This window comes from Chamaea fasciata, unplaced genomic scaffold, assembly GCF_029207755.1.
Source record: "Chamaea fasciata isolate MVZ Bird 193981 ecotype frontalis unplaced genomic scaffold, bChaFas1.0.hap1 SCAF_1, whole genome shotgun sequence".
Taxonomy (NCBI): Eukaryota; Metazoa; Chordata; class Aves; order Passeriformes; family Sylviidae; genus Chamaea; species Chamaea fasciata.
The window spans coordinates 50,910,285-50,934,747 of record NW_027094086.1 but is presented as its reverse complement, the minus strand read 5'-3'; the positions used below and the strand labels follow the sequence as shown (position 1 = coordinate 50,934,747).

Sequence of the window (24,463 nt, the reverse complement as noted above, 5' to 3'; positions counted from 1 at the left end):
CTCCCTGCTTTGTGACTCCTAAAATTAGGCACATTTATTGACAAGTCTTCTCAGCAATAGTCAAGCAGACAAGCTCTGAGTCAGAAACAAAGCTACCTTCTTTGTGTTTCACTATATCACAAGAAAATCAAAATAATATCTATTTGTGCTGCCAAATTCAGCAAATTAAAATTTTGAATTATAATTTCTTCTATTTAAGATATAAGGCAGAATAAATTCCAATCAGTGTACTTCAAGTTTGCCATCAATTTTTGTAATTATTAACATTTTGATTAAATTACATGTTTATGCTTCAGCAAAGGTACTCTTACCCTTTAATTTTAGTTGCTAACCTTTTAGTTTGAAAGCTTCAGTTATGCTTCCTTTCCTTTATATCCTAAGGCATAAGTGTAATGAACTATGGTAATACTTCAAGGATACTATTCACTTGCTTTCTATAATTAGTGTTTGTATAGCACCATCATCTTTTACATGGAAATATTATTCATATGTAGTTTTTATTGAGCACTTTATTGCAAAGAAAAGTCAAATCTTGCGTAAAAATAAGGGCAGGGAAAGTTTCTACTTACTTCTTAAGTAAGTTTAACTTTCTCAACTATACTAAGTTTGTAGCAAGTTCACCTTAACTACTTAAGTAAGCTTCTACTTCCTTCCTACTTTTTAAGTTCTAGTATATACATTTTTTCAATATTAAAATTAAATCAAAACGAGATGTCACTTTCTTGGAAGTGGGGTACTTAAAGTGATGTAGAACTTCTTGCGATACATGTAATTTCATTTATGTCAGGCCACGGTGTTTTTTAAACCACTTAATCATGGGGGTAAGTTGACAGTCTTACAATTTTTCTCTTTTTGGAAGCAGGTATTCCCCTTGTCCTGGGTATTTAAAGATTACCTTGCCTTTTTCCTTGTACCAAAGAAACTGTGGCTGGAGGACAGAAAATCCCCAAGGTCATTTCTATGAATTACAGATCTTCCCTGAAGGGCTGTCCCCTGCACTGTGTTGTGTCTGCCTCATGCTGGCAACTCACGAGCTCCAGTACACCCTCTTCTCTGTACCTTTCTGTGGGTCCTTTGGTAAGGATGACCCACATCAAATGAGATTGTCCACTCCTCATTGCTTCTGCACCTCCAGTCCATTGGAAGACTTCAGTAGTTCTGTTTTTCTAGTTAAAGCCTCCTGCTTTACTCCTCCTGATACACCTACTTGGTTGCTGTCTCCTGCTTTTTTGAACTAGGCTTTTAAAGATACCTGTTGGGCTTTAAGGCTAAAGAGCTTTAGCTTTTTCTTTCACTTGTTTTTAATGCTGAGGAAAAGACACTGAAATTTCCACTTGAAACAAAGCTGTTGGATACTCTTGTGTATTGCTTTTGTAAAAATTTGGATTTTACTTACATCTGTGTGTGTGTGTGTGTGTGTATATATATATATATATAGACTTACTATGGTATTTATGATGACTGGCTGTGAAACATCTGAACTCTAAAAATAACCTTTCCTAGTCTTGCTCTCTCTGTAAAAGATGCCCTAAGTTTCTTTGCAGCTTTAGAGGAGAGGTATTTTGTTGCAGGCCTTGACTGTATCAAATATTATAGACATGGGTACAATGACCTATTTATTGCTGTATGGAGCAGGTTTGAAGTGACCTTGAAGGCCATTGCAGCCTATTATTCTTTCTCATTGACAAAGGGACCCACAGGACTGCTGATCTCCAGGATCATCCTCACAGATACACCCTAGTGCAGCTGTTCTGACAGGACCACTTGCTGAAATGGTAGCAGCTATGGGGCTGGATGCAGTGTTTAATTTGAAAAGCCTTGCAACTCCTCAAAGTAGTTTATTTGGAGAGCTCAGACTGTGGTGAATCAGGAATGCAGAACTGTTGCTTCCTTCCTTTTTACTCAATTAAAAATACAGCATGGCTGGATTCTTGTTTATTTAAAGAAAGGGTACACTGTGTTGCATGAACTGTTTGTATGTAATTATGTCATCTTGTGTGCTTTGAAAATCAGTCCTTTCAAACACATAAATATTCTAAATAGTGTGTGTAGTTATTTTCTTCCCAACTTTTCTGGACCCACAAAAAAGTCTTCAAATTACAGTGAGCTGTTACTTCTCTTTTCTTACAGAGGTCTATAGTTTCTAGAGAAGATCCAGCTTACTTGTTAGATACAGCAAAAGAAAACCTTCTGAATTTATCTGGAGGAATTGATCACTTGCATGAGGAGGTAGGTGCTGGCTTCTTTATTCTTAGCCTATCTGGAGAAATCATTTGAGATTTCATAGCACAATAGCATAATGCCAGAGACTTGTTGAGAAATTATTTGAAATCTGTAGAGTTCAGTGGAAGAATTCAGTCCATGCTGTAGTCTTCCTGAAAAGGGGAGTTAATTGCTTGGTGGAAATCTTCTGCAAACTACAGTGGTTTGTGATATCGTACAGGAGATTTACATGGTTTCTGTTAAAGTTTTTTTGTCCTGTAGTCATTTAATGTCCTAAAACTGGAGAGAGCGAGTTACTTTCTTGTCACTGGTTTTAATATGTGGAGCTTATTAAAAGTTATGTCATAGCTGAGTATTCACCGAAAAGTCCTTGGCACCTGTAGTATTGTGTTTAAAATGATCTCAGGAGAAATGAATCTGTTAAAGTCTCACAGGAAAAGTAGACATTTGCATTCTTTATCCAGTCTTAACAGAAGAAAAATTGTAAGTAGGAAATAGACCATAGGACTTCAGCCATTTGATCTCATTTGTTGATCACCTGTTCTTACAATTTTCTGACCAGGTATAGAGAATCTAAGCAGGTGCTTCCACTGAGTGCTGTTATTGTATAGCATTAATATTGATATATCCAGAACATTGATTTTCTTAAAAAGCATTAGTTGTACCTAAAAAATTATTTAATATTTACTTAGTTAAAGAAATAGATTTCCTAATTATGAGCTTACAGATTATGGAAATAATTGATAACTCTGATCTGAGAATCTGGAAGTTTAAACAAAATTAAGGCATCTGCGAGCATGGAAGCATCAGAGATTTGTAAACCAGTTAGATCTACCTTATCAATAAGCGTTGTTTCCTTGAACCAAAATATTCTCAGTATTAAGAAAGCAAACATAAAAACCATAGAATTAATAGTCAGGAATTAATTAAAGTGTCAGGAAATAATTAATTAAGTAATTTTTAAAAATGAGTGTTTTAGGAGAACTGTCAAATATCATCTCTGATTTTATTTTAGACAAATAGATTTTTGAAAAAAGCTCAGCAACTTGACACAATGACTCAGAAAACCAGGAATAAAAGTCAAGAACTGACTGGCTTTATTGACACAGTACATACAACCATCAAAGGTATCCCGTTTTTAAGATATTTCCATTTCATTACAAAATTTAGTAAGGGTATGTCCTTTGCAACTGTTAAAGTCCTGTTTACATGGAAAATGCTACGGTTTGCACAGGGGATTCAAATATGTTCTTTTTTTTTGAATGGTAAGACTAAATTGTTTACTCTCCTCAGTACTTACTGAAGTTGCTTTGTCACTAAATGAAACACTGGGCCTGGATCTGCCACTGTCAAATGCTACATCTCAGAGCCTGCAGGATGATATTTCTGCCCTTTTGGACGCATTGCGCAAGAAAGATTTTGTTCAACAGCACCATAATGCTACCACAGTCCTAAAGTAAGCCTTTTCTGCCAAAAACTTTATTTCACGCATGTCTGCCATACAACGCTGCTCTTTTCAAGAGATATCTGGAGAAACTTTTTGCCATAAGTGGCAGTGTGATAGTTAGCCCAGGTGGGGCTGTGTGAACTTTGTTTTGGAGTTACATGATTTGGTAATACTTTGTCATGCCGTGTGATACAAATCAGTAATAAAGTCTTTTAGAAGTCTGTAAAATCAATAGTAAAGTCTGTTAAATTGGATGTGATCCAAAATTCCCTTGCAATAAGTCAAAAGACTCACTGATTTTAGATTCTTTCAGATCTGACCCTAATATGTATCTCTGTGTTGTTTTTGGCTGAAAACTCTCTCAGTCAATTGCAAGCCCAGGATATGTCAGGCCTGTTGAAGGACATGATGATTGTCACTGGAATACATGACACAAACACAAAGATCTCCAAATAAAACGAAGGCATTTTTTTAAAGCATTCTGAGCCATTGCTTAGGATTGTATGCTGTTTTCTTGATTTGTCCTCAGCTGAAGGCTATTTTGAAATGGCTTTTATAGTCCTTATTAGTGCTTATTGCCAGACTTGGCAAGATAAAAAAATTACTGTTCCAAAAGTCAGCAAATTTTTTGTTCCACTTTCAGCAATACCAACTAATGCCATAGCACACCAAAACCTGTAGGAATGTTGACATTGGCTTCAAAGGACAAGGATTTAGACCGGAATACAATATTTCTGAAAAACTGACCTTTTTTTTTTTATTAGGTGCTTTGGATAAGCAGGATAGAGTGCTTGTGTTGGTAGCATGTCTCATTTTGTTCAGCAGACTATTCTGCTGAATGTAGAGCTGTATGGAAACTAGATAGACATGCAAATGGACCAGAAATGTACCATTTATTCTTATTAGGAACTTCAAATATGTCTCCAAATGTGTTGTTCCATAGTAACAGAATGTTCTGACTTTCAACATCAACAGCTTTTGAGCTGTTATAGAAGGTGTTTGCAAATTAACTTTTTCAATTATAGTCTGTTGAAATTTCTGAAAGCTCTCTGATAAGGGTCCTTTGGCAGATCGAAGAAGAGAATTAATAGATTCTATAAGGTTGTTTGCTCTGCAGAATTTCTTAGGCAATGCAGCTGTAAATTCAAAAATTATTTAAATAAGCAGCTTGCTAGTCTGTATTTTAGGGAGTAGATATTGTCACGTGACTCACAGTGGACTGAGTTTGTTATAGCGTAGGAATGTTTAGGCAACATTTGTAACTGAGGTCTCCACACATTTGCCATCAAAGGCAAAGTCCCCAGACAGTTTGGAATATAAGCTTTTTACTCTATGCTGAAAGAGAAGCCATTTTTGACTTGTAAAATACTTTAGATCTTGTAACTTTTTAAAAGCTGTGGCTTCTGATTAAAAGGTCTCTGAATTTTAGTTTTCAGGAAATACATGCAAATGCACATCTGCTGTTCAGTAAGAAAGATGGAATGCATTTTGCTGTATATAACTGTGAAATAAACCATGTTTCTGTCACTTTGGCTAAAGATTTGTGTGATATGCACTCAGATTAACAAAGACAAACATTTATGTAAAAATACCATTTCAGGAGTTGCAATGTTCAGCATATGTGCTGAAATGAAGAGAAACAAAGGAATAGACTTTCAGGATAATTTTAATTTCTGTTCCTTCAGTTCTGGAGAGTGTTCAAATGGAGATGAAAGTATTCCCAAATAGAACAGCTGAAGCAATTAACAACTGACAGATTTAGGAGAATTTAATATTTGCCAGATAATCTCTGTGGCTGATTAAAAATATAAGTGCAGAGATTGTTCATTTCAGTGTTCATTTTAATGAGACTATTTATTTTTATTTGATATTTAAACTTTTTTGGTCTCTTAGGTATATGTCTTTCAGTTCCGGTTACTTGCTTCTTTCCACTGCCAATCCTTGTAAATGATGTTTTGATCCTACATTCAAAATATGAATTATTACAGTTATGATATAGAGTACTCCCAGAGGAAAATTTCACAGAGATTTTGATTGGGGAGAGTGGGTGGTATGTCCCAAATTAAGTCCAAACAAGTGTGATTCATATTCACCCCTTTCCCCTCTAGTCATTGCATGCAAAGTTTATGAACTGTATTACTGTCCTCTCCCCAGACAGTCATCATTTTGTGTGGTAAGATGAATAACAAAACTCTTGTGTATGTATGCTGTTCTAGAAAAACATGGCAGACTTTCTTAGGAAGATGCATATAAATTAATTTCACATGGCACCATTTTCTCCTTAAGAAATCCATGCCTAAGTATCTCCTTTGCTGTTTCATTAATTTCTGATTCTTCTCCTTTTTCAGAGCTGCCGAAAAGTTGTTGACCCAGGTTCAGAAAGAGTATCTCAAACCCCAGCAGGAACTTGCTGAACTGAAAACACATGCAAGGCAATTCTTATCAAAGCAGAGCAGTAGCCTGCAGGACGCCCGGGACCTGGTGACCAAGGCGCTCGGTGACATCAATGAGACCCATCGCTTGTTTCCTCTCATCTCCAAAAACCTGGCAGAGTTAAATGTAAGACTGGACAGTCAGGGTTGCTGCATAAGAAATATCAAATATGTGATTGTGTTTTACAGCTGATATTTGACATTTTAAAACATTTTTAAATGTTTTAATATATATGATACCTTAAAAATTTAAAAGAAAGCAGACCCCTCTTTGAAAATCACAATATTATGTGTTATGTGGACTCACCTGTATAGCTGGCTTATCACCCTACTATAAACCACTTGATTTATGCTATAGGAGAAAAAGCTAAAAATAAAGGAAGGTGAAGAAGTCTCAACCATGCTCCTTAAGGAAGGGGAGGTCCTACTGAATGCTGCTGCTACTCTTGCCCAAGATGTAAAAAACTCTACATTTGTAAGTTCTCAAATTTTAACATCTTAGACACTGTCAAGTTTATGTTGCTAGTAAAACAAACAAAAAAAAGGGGTAACTTTTTTTTTGCAGAATGTGGAAGTCCACCAGGATGGGTTGATCCTGTGGAGCACCAAACTGCGACACCACGTGGATGAGCTGGTGATGCAGATGTCTGTGAGAGGAGTGCTTGACTTGGTATACAGAGCTGAGGAACATGCCACCCAGTTCCGAAGACTTGCAGATGCACTGCAGAGGTGATAAACTCAAGAATTATGAAATGATGAAATCTACAATTAGTGCCAGATTTAATATAAATAGGTAGAGGGCTAACTCACTTAACAAATTCCCTGCCCATGTTTTGAAAACAGAAAATTTTGCTTTGAGTAACATTAAGCAGTTCTTGACTTCACCACAGCCAGATAAATTCAATAAAGCAAAATTTAATATAGATTAGATTTCAGATGCTTATAATTTCCTCCTAGATCCTGTATTGTACTTAGTTTTTGAGTTTCAGATAGGAGCTTGTTTCTGTTCTGTTTAGGCAATACCATTTGTTTGTTCTAAGGGTCTTTAGAAATTGAAAAAAATAGCATAAAAGGGAACAAAATAGGAGGGGGAGAAAAAGAGATTGAATGGAACAAAACAGAGCAGCAACTAACAAAACAGGAAAAAGCCCCATCATTGTAAACCTTTTAACTGGTTCTTTCAGTTCAAAATAATGAATTGAAAGCCCCTTATGCAACGTTGGGCAAGGTGTGCTTGCTTTTTTCAGAGTGCATCATATACTCTGGTAGGATGAGCATGTTACAATTGAAGACGTGGAACTCCGTGCTCGATTGAAAACAGAATTGCTTGTTAATTGTCTATTTAGTGACCTTTCTAGAGTAAGAAATGTGACTCTGAATGCAACTGCTGCTATCAACACTCACTCCAGCGTTAAAAGTGTGATTGAAAGAACAGAGAGTTTGGCAGATGATGCATCTAGATTTGTGAATGGCCCTTTGGATTTAGTAAGTATCAAAATTAGTATTTTACTTTGTCCTCCCCTTTCTCATTTAGTACTATTTGTTCTGCACTTGCTGAAAACTTGAGTCTTCTTGATGGAGGCATGTCCTTGATGGCAGCCAGTCCTACCAGCTAGTATGTAATGTATCCTGAATCCTTACTCCAAGGCAATAATGACACCACGTTTGAAGTACTGTTTACCTTTCTTTTCTCTCTGCCACAGTACCATTTTCCCTTTGTTTTTTTTCGCTTTTTAATGTCTAATGCACATTTAGTTGGACTGGACTTGATTCTCTGAAGGTTTATATCAGGCATCTGACGTGTACTCCCATAGAACTTAAATTTCCAAATGTCTAGTGCTCCCTTTCACTTTTGGAATTATTCAATGATCTCCTTATTTGACCTATCCCTCTTCCATTTCTACCTGGGTATTCCCAACCACAGTTACTTTGCTTAGGGGAGGACATTTCATAACAAATGTATGTTTGTGTCTCATCTACATCCCTCTGCCTTCGAAGATTATCAGATTATTACTGAAAGAGTAGATTAGAAAGACCAGTCCAGTTCCCAAACCGATCCTAATGGTTTCCTATAATTTTATTTCCCCCCTCTCATCTCTTTGTCACGCAAAGAAGTTATTATACCTGCAGAAGCAGATGTGTGATAATGCATTTACATGACAGTGATCAAAATAGCTGACATTGTTTTGTGAGCTTGTATGTTATTATATAGCACTCTGTCTTATTAAAGCCTTCTACAGCATGAATCCTTCAAGTTGTTCTTCCAAGTTTTTTCAATTGGAGAAAGATAAAATTATGCATATAGGACTGTGATTTTGAAATATCTCACTTTAAATTGCTCATTGCTGGAAATTTTGATTTAGGCCTGGAATTAGAATTTACAAAAGACAACACTGAATCACTAGCAGTACTAAAACTAAAATTCTGGAGGTTTTGTTTCATAGTCGTCTTTTTTTTAAATTATTAATTCACAAAGACATTCAATGTCACATGCTTGAATAAAAGATAACAAGTTGTATTATTTTTAGTGTTAATGATGTTAATATCTTAATAAGGTAACAAATAGAATATCTCATAAATAACAAGAATATTCAATAACTGTATGTATGTGTGTGCAGATACTTAAAAGTTTTCGGTTGAATTTCAGTTTTTCTTATCTGGCAAATTGATGTCTGTGTTTTTTAGCCAGAGGAGTCTTTCAGTCTTCTGGGAAAAGAGACTCTACTGCTTAGCTCCAAATTTCAGACTGAAGCTAAAAATCTGAAGAAAAAAAGTGATGGTCAGTTCTATAGAATTCACATTTCTGCCTCTTAATTATTTTCTCTGTTTTCTGTTTTTTGCTGCTTTTTTGTATAGTTTTGTTGTTGTTGTTGTTTTTAGTGAGCATAAGCTAAGGCAAATATATATCTATGACAATGTACATTTTTTCATGCAATTAAGACTAATGTTTTATGGATTCTCATAGTATTTTCATTTTTTGGGTAAGAAAAAAATTTTTCTCTGTAAATGTTTAAAAATTTGGCTTTCACTATACCCCACTACCTATAAGCAGTGCTTGCAACGGCTGTTTTTCCAAACTGTATGAATTAAATCATTAGAGATTGTGTACTAGACAAAGAAAAAACATAATTCTTGCAAATTCCATTCATTTGTTTTTACTTAATAAATCATGGGTGACACTGGTGTGTAAGATGGCATGTTTAAATCCTAATCCTTCTTTCTTGTTCCTGCTGGACAGCTCAAATGGAAAAAGAAGATGAAGTTCTTTGTCAGCATATATTCAAAAATACTTTTTCTTTTTTATTACTCCAAAGATACCAGCAAGGCATTGGAGTCTACACCATGAAAATTCAAAAGTGTTTTGAACAAAGGCTTTGTGTAGGAGCAGAAGCAAACCCTAAGTTAAATTTTTGACAAAATTGGACAGAAAGGGAATGTTTCACAGAGATAAAATGTAACTGTGAAATGATGTTGTCTTGCAATACCAGTGGTTTACAAATATGTATGAATTTTATGCAGTTCAGATGGACAGAATTACCTTTTTTTGTTCCTTCTAGTCTACATATTTTAATTTCTAATGACGGGATTCTGCAAACAGATCACAAATAAATAGGAAAAAACCAATTCTTTGGCCCCTGTTAGATAACGTAAAATGCTAAGAACACTGTAAAAATTATTAGAGTTCACAATCATGGAATAATTTTAATTTATAGCCTTTTTCTCACTATGTTTGTAGCCATTCAGTCTCATGGAATTGGCCAAAAAGGGTAGCTTTGAACAGAACAGTGCCCACAGGAGCTTATCTGTTTATACTGCATTCTTTTTGCATTACTGTTTATAAAATGTTCTTTATGTTGGGAAAATATCCCCATTGATGAGATAAATGAATAATTTGATTTGGTGTGGGTTGTATGGTATTTGTTTACGCATATATTATTTCTTTCAACAGGACTTCTATTTAGATTGAATGGGTTGAACAAAAAGGTAGAAAAGATTCAGGGAAGTGCTAATAAAATTGGCAACCAACTTAATGATTCTCTGTTGACACTCAGAGCATTGCCTAACAGTAAGTGAAATTTACATTGACATTCTCCTTATTACAGAACTCTCTAGTACTATTGTAATAAACCCCTGTTCATTATCTGATTGCAGAAACCTAGCAATGAACTATACTGGAGACTTCATTTAGCCTCCCAAATATTTTACATTCTTTTCAGTAAACCCATTAAACATAATTGGGTTATAATATAAGGTCTGTAGTCCGATTCACATTTCACATTACTGTAAATCAGGAGGGGCTCTGACAGAAATATAATTGCACTGATATGAAAGGAGAGTGAAGTTACAGAATATTTAATCCCACATGCAGAGAAATCTGCATACGGAACTCTGGGATTTCACTTTCTTTTCTGGCTTGTTTAAAAATTGTTGTTACTGATCTGTGAATTTTACAGTCTGCATGTAAATGTTTTCTTGTTGTAAATGCTGCCTTCATTTAATTGATTAAAATCTGTTTTCTGTGGTTTTCTAAAATGAAATAATTCCTCTATTTTCAGTCATTATTTTGAATAAAGGCAAGACTTAGAGTTCATGGAAACTAATAGAGAAAATTACTTTGAAGTTGTGAATAAGAGGGTCCAAAGTACTTTGCCAATCTTAATAATGTGTTTTAAGTTAGAAAAACACTGATAGGGTTATTTGATTCTGCTGTGAATCTGGATCAGAATGCTCAGTTCAAAGCCTTAAAATACCCATTTTGCAATTCAGAGACCTAATTCATGCTGAAGGGTAATAGTAGTGATGATGTTACTACACTGGATATGAACTGCAGGATGCTATCTAATGTCAAGCTATATGTTGAAAATTAGGTCATTAAAATCAGAGGAGTGTTTTCCTTAACTCACAGCTTAACATTGTTTGATTTCAGCTTCGCTGCTACTTTTCTTGAAGTTGTCTCTTCTTTTTTTTTTCCTCTGGTCAGAGATTCATGGTGGCATTGTTCTCTGTGTAGAGAATGGTGAAGAAGTATCCTTGGAGGTCTAGCTCAGGCCTTTTTTGCCAGCTGCAGCATCTTCCCACTATTGTGGGCAGAGGGTGTAAGGGGCAGGCTGAGATTGGGAGTGGTGCACGCAGTATACAAGTGATTGTAGCCAAAAACAGAGGGTGTGATTGACTTTCTGCCTCACCAGCTTTGCATAGCATTACAAACCTCAGTCTCAGAGGAGTGTCTCTGGGTGCCAACACTCATTTAGGGAACTTAAACGCTACGAGGTTAATGCATTCATACATCATCATTTCCTGATGAGACAGGCAGAATCAAGTTCCCCAAAGAAACAAAAATACAATTCTTACTGTGACAGAGATGTAACTAACAGCATTCCTAGTGTCTTGACTGTGTTTGTAGCTGCTGTTAGAAAGCCGGACATTTGTTAGTCACAAGTATGTGTGAACGTTTTGAATGTTTTTTAACCTTGGAGAACTGTGTTTCAGATACCAGGAAATCTGTGCTTGAAGTGAAAGAGCTGGCTTTGTCTGCAAACACCGGTGCTGGGGTGGATTTAAGTCACTTTGGGGAGCTCAGTCAAAAGCTGATGAATACATCTGCTACACTGTCCCAAGTTAATGACACTTTGAGGAAAACAAGTGAACTCATAACTGATTCGTCGAAAGCTGGTAAGTTTGCTCTGTAGAAATGTCACTGCTTGCAGAAGCGGTATTAATATGCAGTTTTAATGGGCATTAAATATGAGTCTGATGGAGTGAGAGTTTATTCCTAATTCAGTAAAAATATGCCTACTTAAAAAAAATCCTCTAGAGGATTCACTTGGGATGTACATATCCCTTACTGATGTTTAAAGTTGCTGAAACCAAAATGATCACAAACTGGCTGTCTTGACGAAGTATTTTAGCAATGAACAGTACATTTTGCTTTCATCCTGCCTCAACATTTCTTTTATGTTTTCACAGCATTCACAGCTGAAAAACAAATTAAAGAAGTTGAAGCACAAACAAGTCTTTTATTGGACAGACTCAAACCTTTGAAAATGCTAGAGGAGAACCTGAACAGAAACCTGTCTGAAATAAAAGAACTTATCAGCCAGGCCCGCAAGCAGGCAGCATCTGTAAGTTCCATAATCCCAGACTTTAATGACTTTTCACTTTTAGCAGGGAGATAAGGAGCCTAAAATTTACTTTCAAGGTACCTGGTTTGTTGTTGTGGAGTCTCAGTGAAGTCCAAAGAGCACTGATGGATGTTAAAATCATACTGGCAAGGCTGTTGGTACATTTTAAGGTTTTAGCATCAAGTTTCGTATTGCATTTGGGAGTTTGTCAGAACAGCTAGCTAGTAATTTATCTGCGATTTCCTCCTGTTTCCTATAAAAATAATGAAACACAGTATGTCAGAAAGCACTCAGAAGAGATTTTGGTGAGAAAGAGGCAAGCTGGGGGATGGTAGTGCTATTCTCTTTAGTACAAGATGTTAATTTTTGAGATTATTTAGATTGATGTGGGGTGCCCCCATATAACATCAAGTACCATTACAAACTTTCTGTCTATCAATAAATTTGCCATGTCCATGTCCTTGTGTTCTTTGCAAGAAGCAGCTGAGCATCCAGAGTACTTTAAGACAGTGTACACGTTTTTAAATCTCTGCTTCTCCCTTAAAGACAGCAGAAGTGAATCAATTGTACTATGGATCTAATTAGACTGTGAGAAAAATATGAAAATGACTTTATAATGAATAATATTTGGTAAGCTTCTGACATAATTGTGGATATGTTATTGTAAGGTTTATGGAGGTTTTAAAAAAAAAAAAAAACAGAAGGCACTCAGTTCTTTCTGCAAATCATCTTAATTATATGGTTATTTCTTCTCTGTCACAGTCTACTGAAGCTTAATGAATCCACTGCAGAAAAAAAAGGGAATGGTATTTTCTGAGGTGTCATAAGCCACAGAGGTTCCTGGCGAGGTTAATTGAAATGTTGGCAAAATCCCTTTTTCCAATTTTGGGGAGTTTGTTCTGTTTGGGGGGTGGGCTTAGGCTTTCTTTAATTTTTTTTTGGTTGGGGTTTTTGTTTGGTTGGTTTTTTTGTTTGTTGGGAGTGGGGGTTTGGTTTTTAGTTTTTTACTACACAAGAGAAACTTTATGTATCTGTGTCCAGATGCATGCATACACACACGCGTGCTATGTGCATGTAGTAGGTACAGCTATATTCCATGAAGTTAATGGAATTAAGGCTTTTCTCTTGTTAAAATGGATTTTATGTCATTATACTGCCAAGCTGCTGGAAGTTTGGCTGCATTTACCTTGGCTCAATGTTTTATTAGTTTATTAAACAGTGGTCTTAGGGGTATGACAATAGAAATATGATTTCTTTAATCTTTAAAAAATTGAACTTGCCATGTATTCACAAATGTATTTTTAAATATTGTGTAAACTGTTACAAATTTGAAATAACTAGAATTGTTGTCGGTGGTCTGCCTTCTTAATTTGTTAAAAAAAAATTCTCTCCACATAGACTAGAAATGGTCCTTTATTTTAAAACATTTTGAATTCCTGTATCTTTATTTTCTGATATTATGACATGGCTTTTTGCTGATCTTCTGACACAAGACTTACTATTATTTTCTGAGGTATTTGAATAGTTTATTTACTGATTCAAACCTTCCAACTGAGTGGGAATGTATTAAGACAGATTTCATTCTTTTCTATTGTGACTCTCTTTATCAAGTGATACCTAGAAGAAAGCAAAGATCTAACCCAGGCAGCAATACTTAGATTGCATAGAACGATCTCAGCAAAAGATTTGCAGGTGTTTGTCAGAAGCTAAGTATGTACTCCACAAATGAGTGCTGTGTACACTGAGACTTGTTTAGATTCCGTTTTCTTCTTTCCCCCCCCCCCCCCACCCCTCCAGATTAAAGTTGCAGTATCAGCAGACAGAGATTGCATTCGTGCCTATCAACCCCAAATTTCATCTACAAATTACAACACCTTAACACTCAATGTGAAAACTGCTGAACCAGATAACCTTCTTTTCTACTTGGGTAGCAATGGAAAGGTAAGTTTCTGGTGTACATTTAGTGAAGGTGATGGTAATTAAAAGTTTTAAATGCCTTATAAGAATTTTAAGTTTTAAATATGTTTTTTCTTACTTGATTTTTCTTTTTTTACTTGATTTCAAACTAAGTAACCAAGTGGGGCCCCTTGCAGACAGGTGTGTTCACTAGAGGTGGAAATATTTTTGTGCCTTAGATGATTCCAGAGATTTTCAAAGGCAGAGAGTAAAAACACCAGATTCCTTAGCCATTGCCTCTTGGCCCTGTGATGAAACTCTGCCTTCCTTTTCCTGTGTTGTGCATTAACCGCATGGAGTGTAACACCCTCTGTGATACTTTAATATAGCATGCTGGAGTGTATCAAATGATTTGCTTGGTAACACAGCTGAACTTCTTGAAGCTGGCCCTAATGAGCACACTGCATCCACCCACTTGAAGGGAGTGTGCTGGCTCACTGTCACATTGTTTGCCTCTTCATTCCCTCTGTAATCCAAATAAATGCAAAGCTGTTAGTTGCTTGTGGCACACTATCATGGGATAGCACTTTTTCACAGACTGGTAAGTCACTTCAGGTACACGCAGGATTGGATATCTCTAGACATCTACATATCTGTACATCTCCTGTTTATTTATATATACATATATATAAAAAGAAAGCATTCAGCTACTTGCATATAACCTGAGGGAGTTTTGTTTCATTGGAAGTGGGTGAAAAGCCTGATTTTGCTAAACATCAGCTCCTGTAACATAGGATGTAGGGACTTGAATCTGGAAAGACTTTCTCCATGTTACTGGTGAAAATACACATTTGATGCCATGAATTAGAATAGGCTCTGCTGTTTTTCAGGCAGACTTCCTGGCAGTGGAGATGCGACGTGGTAAGGTAGCTCTTCTTTGGGATTTAGGCTCTGGATCAACAAGAGTGGAATACCCTGATTTTCAAATCGACAACAACAAATGGCACAGAATACATGCCACCAGGTAATTAAAATGAGAATGTCGTAAGTGTTATACACAAATCATCCACTGAATTTTTCAGTGATGAGATTTTTTCTTGTCCTTAGGAAGAGAATCTAATAGTGTGTATGTGTTGATTAGGCTTGGTGATTTCTATGACTATTTATTAGTATTTGTATTTGGCAGGTTTGGAAAAACAGGTACACTCAGCATAGAGGAAATGAACTCCGATCAGAAGCCTTCACCTAAATCTGGAACCTCTCTGGGGACAGCCAGCATACTGGATGTTAACAAGTCAACCCTAATGTTTATTGGAGGACTTGGAGGGCAAATCAAGGTTAAATTCCGAGATCAGCCTTCTGTTAATGTTTTGAACATGTTTAAGAAATACTTTTGTCTTAGAAGTAATTGCATGATTTGGTTACTTCATCAAGAAGCACCAGGTACTCTGAGCATAAAGCACAGGTGCTGTAAGAGTATTCTAGTATCCTAAAGTTCATTTTCCCTGGAATTTTTGCATTAAGTTTTAACCAGGACAGTGTGTGTGCATGCTCCGTGTATAGATGTTATAAATCAAATTTGGGTTTTGTTTGCTTCTTCCATGGCTTCTTTTAGTTTGCAATCGTTATTCATGACATGAGGTGTATAAGTAGGTCAAGGACACAGTTATTTTACTTTTTTATGTACTAATATATTATTACTTGAATTATAAATGTTAATGGTTATGCTAAAACTTGTTGCTCTCTTACTATGATTTATATCTAACAAAGTTAAAGTTCAAGGAAAACAACCAAGCAAAAATTTTGCTGCATAATTTTCAGAGTACTTAACATTAATTGTATTCATGAAGTATTTCTTGTCTTATAGAAATCCCCTGCTGTTAAGGTGACCCATTTTAAAGGGTGCCTAGGAGAGGCATCTCTGAATGGCAAATCTGTTGGTCTTTGGAATTACATAGAAAGAGAGGGCAAGTGCAATGGCTGTTTTGGAAGGTATTTTGTCTCACTCTTTTTTTTTTTTTTTTTTTTTTTTTTTTTTTTTTCTTTTTTCTTTTTTCTTTTTCCTTTTTTTTTTTTTTTTTTTCCTTCCAATAGGTTTAGAATAATTTACATTTGTAATACTATATTTATGTGTTAACTAAAAATAAGGTCAGACAAATTGCAGTGTTTCACTGCTTGTTAACTTACAGTTCTGAGCACATTAATCTGAATGTGTCAGTGGTGTCCAACAACTTCTTTGTATGGAACTTCAATTTCTGAATTACTTTCTCAGAGGAAATTTATTGTTGCTCTCTATTTTGTGCATGGGAAGTATGGCCTACCAGTGAACAAAATACTTTGGAATCTTTACTTTCCGGTAGTTTTTCATAAGACAAATTTAATCTTTCCTAGGGTAAGAAACAGCGTAAAGCAGTCTTAGAAAAAATATTGATAGCAGAACTGTAGCAACTGAGCTTGGTACTGTTTGCAGACTGTACTATTTTTATGTTTAAGAAATAGAAATGAAATATGCTTGTCCATATTCCCTTTGCAGAATATTTCATGCAGAAACAGCAGAGGGTGCTGCTTGATTGTATGAGATTTTTTGCAAGTCTTGTACTGCAGGGAAAGGGGCTAATAGTTCATGTATTGTAAGTGCAATTATGCAAAGCATTTTGATAAATGGATGACGTATTTTAATTTAGAGGGTGTATGCTGTAACAATTACTTTTTCCCTTAGGAGATCACTGGGTTTGACTTTTATTTTCATACATAAGGGAAGAACACTTGTATGTATCCTTCCCCATGGCTAAATCATGTGTTGTGAGGTTGTATAATGAAAATGGCCGTTGACTGGAATCCTTCAGTTATTCATTACATCAAGATTCAAGTGTTTTCCCATACTTTATAAATTACTGCCTAGAGGCTGTACTGACTGAGCAGTACCTGAAGGGAGCCAACCAGAAAGATGGAGAGAGGTTGTTTACAGGGCATGGAGTGACAGGACAAGGGGGAATGGATTCCAGCTGAAAGAGAGTAGGTTTAGATTAGATGTTATATGGAAACTCTTTACTAAGAGGGTGGGTGAGATGCTGGAAGAGGTTCCCTAGAGAAGTTGTGGATGCCCCATTGCTGGAAATGTTCAGGGCCAGGTTGGGTGGAGCTCTGAGCAACCTGGTCTAGTGGAAGGTGTTCCTGCACATGGCAGGGTGTAGAATGGGATGAGCTTCAAGGTCCCTCCCAGCCCAAACTATTCTGTGATCTAACTTATACTTTATACAAAAATTACTGGGAAAACACAAATGTTCAGTTAACGTTTTTATACTGGTTTTCTACTTCTGTAGCCCACAGGATGAGGACACTTCATTCCATTTCGATGGCAGTGGATACTCAGTTGTGGAGAAGGCACTCCGCTCAACAGTGACTCAGATAATAATATTTTTCAGTACCTTTTCACCGAATGGCCTTCTTCTGTATCTTGCTTCAAATGGCACTGTAAGAAAATGGATCAGATTCCTAAACTGTCATACACAGTGTTTGATCTTTTGGTGGTTTCTTTATTTTTCAGCTCACATATATTAGAGCATATTACTATTTTTATGTAGTTCATCACCTGTTATTGGCATCATAAGCCACAGGAATAAAGACTGTAACCATAGAGGACAACTCATTAGAGCAAATATTCGCCTAAACTAAGGGCAAAATTAAACAATGAAAAGAATTCTTCACAATCAATTTAAATATTAGAATAAAAAGAAATTCCTTTAGACTAAAATCAATGATTACATAACTAAAGGATAGAAAAGGAGACAGTAAGGACAACAAGCTAGTTTTTTCAGTTGGAGGAACCTTTTCAGAATGTAAAAATGTTTTGGAATTGAGCTTGCAGAAGGACAGTATTATAATGAAAAACCATATTGAATTAAATGCATAAGATAGGAGTTCAGTAAACTGAAACAAATTAAATAAAACTCCTGCAAAAGCAATATAACCCAGACCCATTACCAGACCTTCATTGTCATGTCATGCAGTTTACTGCATACTTAGATGGTGGTTTTCTGTTCCTGAAGGAAGAAAAAGCTTTGTTTGGATACAGATTCTTTGAGTCACTGCATTATTCATTTGCTTTATGTACTCACTGCCTGAATGCGTTGCACAGTAATATCTGATTTAGGCTTTACAGTTCAGAGGGGGCACCTTCAATGCAATTCAGAAAGTCTTTTTTACTGTGTGAGGAAGGTCTTTGCTTCTTGCAGAAAGAACATCATAGTGTTTGATCATTACGCTGTCAAATCAAATTACTTTCAACTTCATCCAAAACCAGGAAAATGTGACTTTGTTATTTAACCCTTCTTCTGCTTAGTTATTAATCCTCATGATGCATTTAAGTAAGGGTAGTAACAAAACAAAAACATAGCCTTCTGAGGTACTTAGTTTTCCTAAATAGGAAAAAGTTCCCTTGTGAACTTAAATTTCCTAAATAAAGTGAAGATGATCATCTTGGGCTTAAGAAAGAGGTCAGGTACAAGAGCTACTAAATCTTTTCCACACAGCAGGCAAACTTTCCAGACATGCATTCTTTAGCAAGATTTTATTTCCAGGAATGTAATCTGTTTGTTTGTAATCTGTTTTTGTTTTGGTTTTTTTTCTTCCTCTCAGAAAGACTTCTTGTCCCTTGAACTTGTTGATGGCAAAGTGAGGGTGACTGTTGATCTTGGTTCAGGACCTCTTGCTCTTACAACAGAAAATCGTTACAACAATGGAACATGGTATAAAATCTCATTCAATCGGAATAAGAAGCAAGGTAGGATACAGATTGAAAAAAATTGTGTGTCTGCACACTTAAAAATACAAATATCTAAGATAGCTGCAGGTCATTTCAACCAGATTTGATCACTTCCAATGCAGTGTCTCTAGCAGCCACATCTATGATACTTTGCTTTTAGAAGGACTGCAGTGTGAATCTTGTGCTTGGTTTAGCACATCTCACAAAGAGCAGGTAGTGTAGAAACTGCCAAACAAAAGCATATCAACAGTCTTTAGAGACTGAAAGATTTTTGTCCCAAGTCTGTAGATGAGGGGTCACATTTTCTTTTCTGCATTTTAATATTACTTAGTACAACTGTTTTGTGGCGGCCTTTGTTTTGGCAATAGCGCATGTGTGCAAATAGCTGTAACATATTCATATGTATCTATTTTCCTGTAGACTTCTCCAGATTTGGTTTTGTTAGAGCGAAATGAATAAGATTAACAAAAAGGAAGTAAAATAAATGGCTCATTCTAAAAATAAGAAGATTGTCCATACATGTCCAAGTCAATGAATACATTTTCTTTTATTATGGACAAGATTGCCAGAAGGGAAGAATATGTATTCATGTCATTCTTCAAATCTTTACTCTCTTTTCTTTGCAGGAGTTTTGGCAGTCATGGATGCATATAACCTTAATTATAAAGAAACCAAGCAAGGAGAGTCTCCTGGGGTTGCCTCAGACCTGAACCGCTCTGATAAGGACCCGATCTTCATTGGTGGGCTGCCAAGATCGAGGGCTCTGAGGTAAAGGGTCTCACTTTTGCACCTTTGCTAAGACTCTTGTAAGGTGAGGGAAGAACTTTCACACACTCTTATCTCCACTGAAATTAGAGAAAAACAGTGAATTCTGAAGTTTAGTTTATGGCCATGTGTACCACCATGTACACCATATTCTTTGACTTCAAATTCTGGTCTGGTACTTTCCACTGGTAGGTCTGGTGCTGCATTTGAGATCAGAAATAATTTTATTTTCTTCCTCCAAGAGTGATATCCACCCCAGCAGCTGCCACAGCAGCCCCCCACTGCATTTTGGGGCAAGCATTCAGCACTGCTGTCTGCAGTGATGCTGCTTTGATCTTGACCTGTGCGAGCCTTGCATTTTCCAGATGGCATTTATGGGCAAAACTGTGCTTAAGGATAAAAGTTGTACTTCAGAATTCCTCTTATTCAGTGACTTGGAGCAGAGGAAAAACAACTGTGAACAGATCAACAGAAAACATTGCAAATACATATTTTATAGCTTGTCTGTAGTTTATGGGGTTTTTTTTATTGCATGTCTGTACTGAACTTGCAAAGTCACATTTCTTCCACTGGCTTCACTGTGAAAGGATAAATATGGCAAGAAAAAATCTAATTAAACTTTCCTCATGCTCTTGACAATAAGGTAAATTCTAGTACATTATTGGTCTCTGCACAGTGATTACAGAGTGCGGACTTGTTAATCTTAGCTGGCATACTAGCCTGTAAGGGATTATGGCAGGATAGCCTTAGATTTCTGAGTTTTAAACCAGGAACCCAATTAGGCATCCTTCAGACTTGAAAACTGAAAAATTAATACTACGGCTACAGTTACCCTTTTACACAATCCATTTTCTTTCAGCTGAAGATTCACCTTAAAGTTTTGGGAAATGACCTGACCTGACAACACAGCATTACACACTTGGATGTTTTCATTTGGGCACAACATCGTCTTGACTCTTTTTAAGACCAGATTTAGTATCTGAAAGTAAAATTTAAACTACTCTCTTTTCACTTACAGTGGACTGACTGCATTCTTTAAAACAGATCTCTCTCTCTTCTCTCATTGAAGAGAAATTAATCTTTCTCCCAGGAGATTGCAAGTACTACTCCTTGGAAAGAAAGCCTTGTTTTGTGTTTCAGGAAAGGTCTTAATAGTAGGATGTATGTGGGATGCATCAAGAATCTGGAAATATCTCGTTCCACCTTTGACTTGCTTAGAAATTCATATGGAGTAAGAAAAGGCTGTGTATTGGAGGTAGGAGACTTTGAAGTTTTGTGATCTGATCTTTGTTTTAATGGAATAGTGAATAGTGGTGTTTACAGTGAGTTGAATCAGATTTGTCTTTAAAAATTCTAAGATAATCTAATCTATATTTGATTTTTTTCTTGCCTGACACTATGTAGGAATAAATTCAGTATTTATTTTTATTCTTCATAAAATAGCCTATTCACACTGTGAGCATCATGAACAATGGATATATTGAGTTGGTACCTAAGTCATTAAGCCCAGAGTCAGAATTGATGGCAACTTTTGCTACAAAGAACAGCAGTGGCATCATCCTTGCTGGACTCAGCAGGGGACTGGAAAAGCGACGACGGAGACAAGCACACTTGGCAAGTAGTGAAAAAAAAGAAGTTTTGGGGATTATTTTTGCCATTTTTATTTTGTAAAATCAAGTCTGGTTGTGTTGTGTATCTGATAGACAGTTGGAGCTTCTAGAATCCAAAGAGAAAATCTTACCATTTCCTGCTCTAAGAGGAGGAGTGTGGGTGGGTGGGTGTGGGTGTATAAAAAAAACTCCTGCACTTTACCTAGAGTTATTTTGACCAGAGAAATGTCCAGCTTTTGTGTTTGCTGTTTGAAGGCTTTGCACTCTAAGAGGTAGCAGTACAATTCCAACTAGTCTTGGAGTTTCATTAAAAAGTTTGCAACAAGTTGGAGGTAAATTTTTCCCGTGTATGTTCTATTTAAACACTGAGTATCTGAAAATCGAACTAGAGCTAAAAATGAATCCTCTGATTAAATCTACAGCCCTTCTTTTCCATCATGCTGATTGATGGTCATCTTGCAGTGCATGTTAATGCTGGAGATAGAGCAAGTACTAGGAAAGTAGTTCTTCAGTCTGCTAATGGAACATACAGTGATGGACAAGAACACTCTGTCATCCTAATTCGGAATAAGAGGTACATGTGACTGCAAAGAGTACTACCTGTTTAATTATTGTGTGTTGTTGTCAGTTCACTGCACTCTCTGAGGAATTGCCTTTGCTAGCTTATTAGGTGGGATAATCAGGGCTGTGTTTTTCTGCTGTCAATGCAGATGTTCTGATTTACATGGTAATTGTATACAGCATACAGCCACTGATGGAGGTGTAGCTAAAAGCTCTCAAAATCTCTAGAACAGCTTGGGGCACTTGAGTACAAGCATACTAAATAGTATTAGAAAAAAGATACACAGCTATCAAAATAATTTAGAAAGATATTTGTCAAAACTTTTCATTTTGAAAATCATCAAAAGAATAGCTTCCAGTTTTAAGACATTGAAAGGATTATCAAAATGATGGAATTTTTATTTAATAGAAGAGGACATTTTTGAGGCTGATAGGAATGCTTTTCATCTGAAAATGGCTCTTTAAGACCTTGTTGAATGTTTTCCCTACTTTATCTTTTTCAGGATCATAACTGTACAGGTGGATGAAAGCAAACCTGCAGAATTGAGGCTTGGTTCAGCAGCGGAAAATAGCCCCATTAATATTTCCAACTTCTACGCTGGTGGCATTCCAGCAGGAGAGAGCATCTTAGGGCTAAAATTGGCTGGCTCCTTTCATGGCTGTATCAGCAATCTTATTTTCAACAAGGAGTAAGTCAGAAGGGTAACTGCCTTGTTTTGGAAAACTGTGTATAGTAATTGTTAAATGTAGTTTGTGATCTCTTCCATGACACTTCTGTTTGCCTCGTTTTTAACGTAACAAATGCATGATACTCATGATCTGGGTATTATAACAGACAGAAAATGGGTATTACCAGCTATATTTCTTAATAGTATTAAAAATGTCTTTAATGTTTATGGAGATGCTGCACAAAGCACAGCTTTCTCTACTGTAATTTCATCTGCAGTGACAGACAGAATGGTTTTCCAAAAATATTGTAGATTCATATTGCTCTACGGACAGATTATTTGCCACTTCTCAATCTGTTTGTCACAGATGCCACTTCTTTTATTTTCTCCTGATACTATTGAAAGACCTTGTAAAATATGTCCCTTCTGCTTTAGAAATAAGCAGAAATGCACCTCTTAATTTATTTTTTTTTAAATATAGGCTTTTGTATTTCACCACTTCCATGAAGTATGAACGTGTGGATATGGACAGCTGCTTTCTGTCAGAGAAGCCTAAACCAGCAGTACAGCCATCAGACATTGTGATTCAACCTGAACTTCAGGCTTTTCCAGTTCCCCTGAGACCTCTCACAGATACAAAAAAAGTACATATTGCAGCAAAACTCTGTTGCCACCTCTTTTGTCCTTTCTTTGTAGAGAATTATCAGATTGTAGACTCTGTATATTTGCTTCCTCTGCAGTATGGAATGGCTCAATGGATGTTGATTTGAAATTATTGTTTTCTGTAGAAAAACTGATCCTAACCTTTGTAGCAGCCTGTTAGCCATTTGGAATGTAAATGTAGTTAGGTTTATCACTCTTCAGGCAGCAATAACAACAAGAAAGAAGAAAAAAAGTGGAATGATAATCTCCCAACAGAAGGACTTGACAGTAACTATTATCTTTAGTGTATTTCTGCCAGAGGGACTCTCTACTCAGATTTGCATTAGCTGTGCAGTTCTGCATTCACATTTTCCTGGTCACACACATGTAGTCTCTGCTCTGTGTCAGAGAGGAGGCACAAACCACTTAAGAGACACACAGTGTCTGAATGCAGCTTGCATAGCACCTGTTTCCTCTCACACAGTCCCTGTTCCCAAGAGAGAAGGCAGCATTACTTCTCTCCTGCAGCTGCACATCTTTATAATGAAGGGTTTCCAAAGCATCCTGAAACCATTTTCCTCTGGCAACAGAAAGCAAGATATTATACATTTGATTTTATAAAAGAGCAAGATTTCATACAAATAACTGGAACTATAAAAAAAAATGTTGTCCTTTTTAGAGCTAAAGTATGCTTTGACTATTTGGCTCATACACTGTTCCTCAGCTCTCCGTAACCGAAATCATAACAAAAGCGTGTCCTCATAAAATGGGAAAATATTTCTACCAAATCTGTAAGACTTTCACACTGAAATTGTACTTCCAGCATTATTTATCAAAAGGGCTACCAATTAAGACAAAAAGTGAATTGAATGTGTCTCAAACTACAAACATTTCTCAGTAGAAAAGGCCAATGCTGTCTACAAGACATAACTTAATCATTAGAACTAGTTCTTTTTGAGCCTGAGCATAGGTTGGAATGTTTGTGAGTTCAGTTAATTGATGTTTTGCTGTATACTTTGGTTATCTTGTGGCTCAGTCTTGCGTCCTATGAAGCTCTATGCAGGCACATTGTCATTCAACAGTTGCTGGGCAGCACCTGACACTATCCTGCTTAATAAAGTCCTTTCATTAACAGGTAGTTTGTGCAAAAGATGAGCTGCCTGATCATGTTCAAGGTGCCTATCAGTTTGGACTTGCCAAAGGCAGCCACTTGACCCTGCTCTTCAATCAGTCTGCTGTCAGGAAGAAGTGAGTATATCCTGAATCACACATGCCCACAGGGTTATTTTGTATTGAGCTGCAAGAAATGCCGTGATGGTTTTCATGATTGAT

The 24,463-nt window shown here is 36.4% G+C and overlaps 1 protein-coding gene across 3 annotated transcripts in view; it reads left to right on the top strand.

Moving 5' to 3' along the window:
• LAMA1 (laminin subunit alpha 1) overlaps window positions 1-24,463 on the top strand; it is a 103,270-nt gene that overhangs the window by 68,164 nt on the left and 10,643 nt on the right. For 2 of the 3 annotated variants that reach the window (XM_066183143.1, XM_066183152.1), the window contains exons 34-57: window positions 2,131-2,229; window positions 3,239-3,350; window positions 3,517-3,679; window positions 6,019-6,229; window positions 6,461-6,577; window positions 6,668-6,831; window positions 7,449-7,587; window positions 8,788-8,881; window positions 10,052-10,168; window positions 11,593-11,775; window positions 12,070-12,224; window positions 14,022-14,165; window positions 15,011-15,144; window positions 15,307-15,457; window positions 15,988-16,112; window positions 17,444-17,594; window positions 18,759-18,903; window positions 19,512-19,653; window positions 20,791-20,905; window positions 21,094-21,264; window positions 21,683-21,834; window positions 22,325-22,510; window positions 22,971-23,133; window positions 24,267-24,379. In XM_066183143.1, the coding sequence (XP_066039240.1) occupies window positions 2,131-2,229; window positions 3,239-3,350; window positions 3,517-3,679; window positions 6,019-6,229; window positions 6,461-6,577; window positions 6,668-6,831; window positions 7,449-7,587; window positions 8,788-8,881; window positions 10,052-10,168; window positions 11,593-11,775; window positions 12,070-12,224; window positions 14,022-14,165; window positions 15,011-15,144; window positions 15,307-15,457; window positions 15,988-16,112; window positions 17,444-17,594; window positions 18,759-18,903; window positions 19,512-19,653; window positions 20,791-20,905; window positions 21,094-21,264; window positions 21,683-21,834; window positions 22,325-22,510; window positions 22,971-23,133; window positions 24,267-24,379 (3,446 nt within the window). Of the gene's footprint in view, window positions 1-2,130; window positions 2,230-3,238; window positions 3,351-3,516; window positions 3,680-6,018; window positions 6,230-6,460; window positions 6,578-6,667; window positions 6,832-7,448; window positions 7,588-8,787; window positions 8,882-10,051; window positions 10,169-11,592; window positions 11,776-12,069; window positions 12,225-14,021; window positions 14,166-15,010; window positions 15,145-15,306; window positions 15,458-15,987; window positions 16,113-17,443; window positions 17,595-18,758; window positions 18,904-19,511; window positions 19,654-20,790; window positions 20,906-21,093; window positions 21,265-21,682; window positions 21,835-22,324; window positions 22,524-22,970; window positions 23,134-24,266; window positions 24,380-24,463 lie in introns of those variants that run through there. The other variant, XM_066183159.1, reaches the window with a different exon arrangement.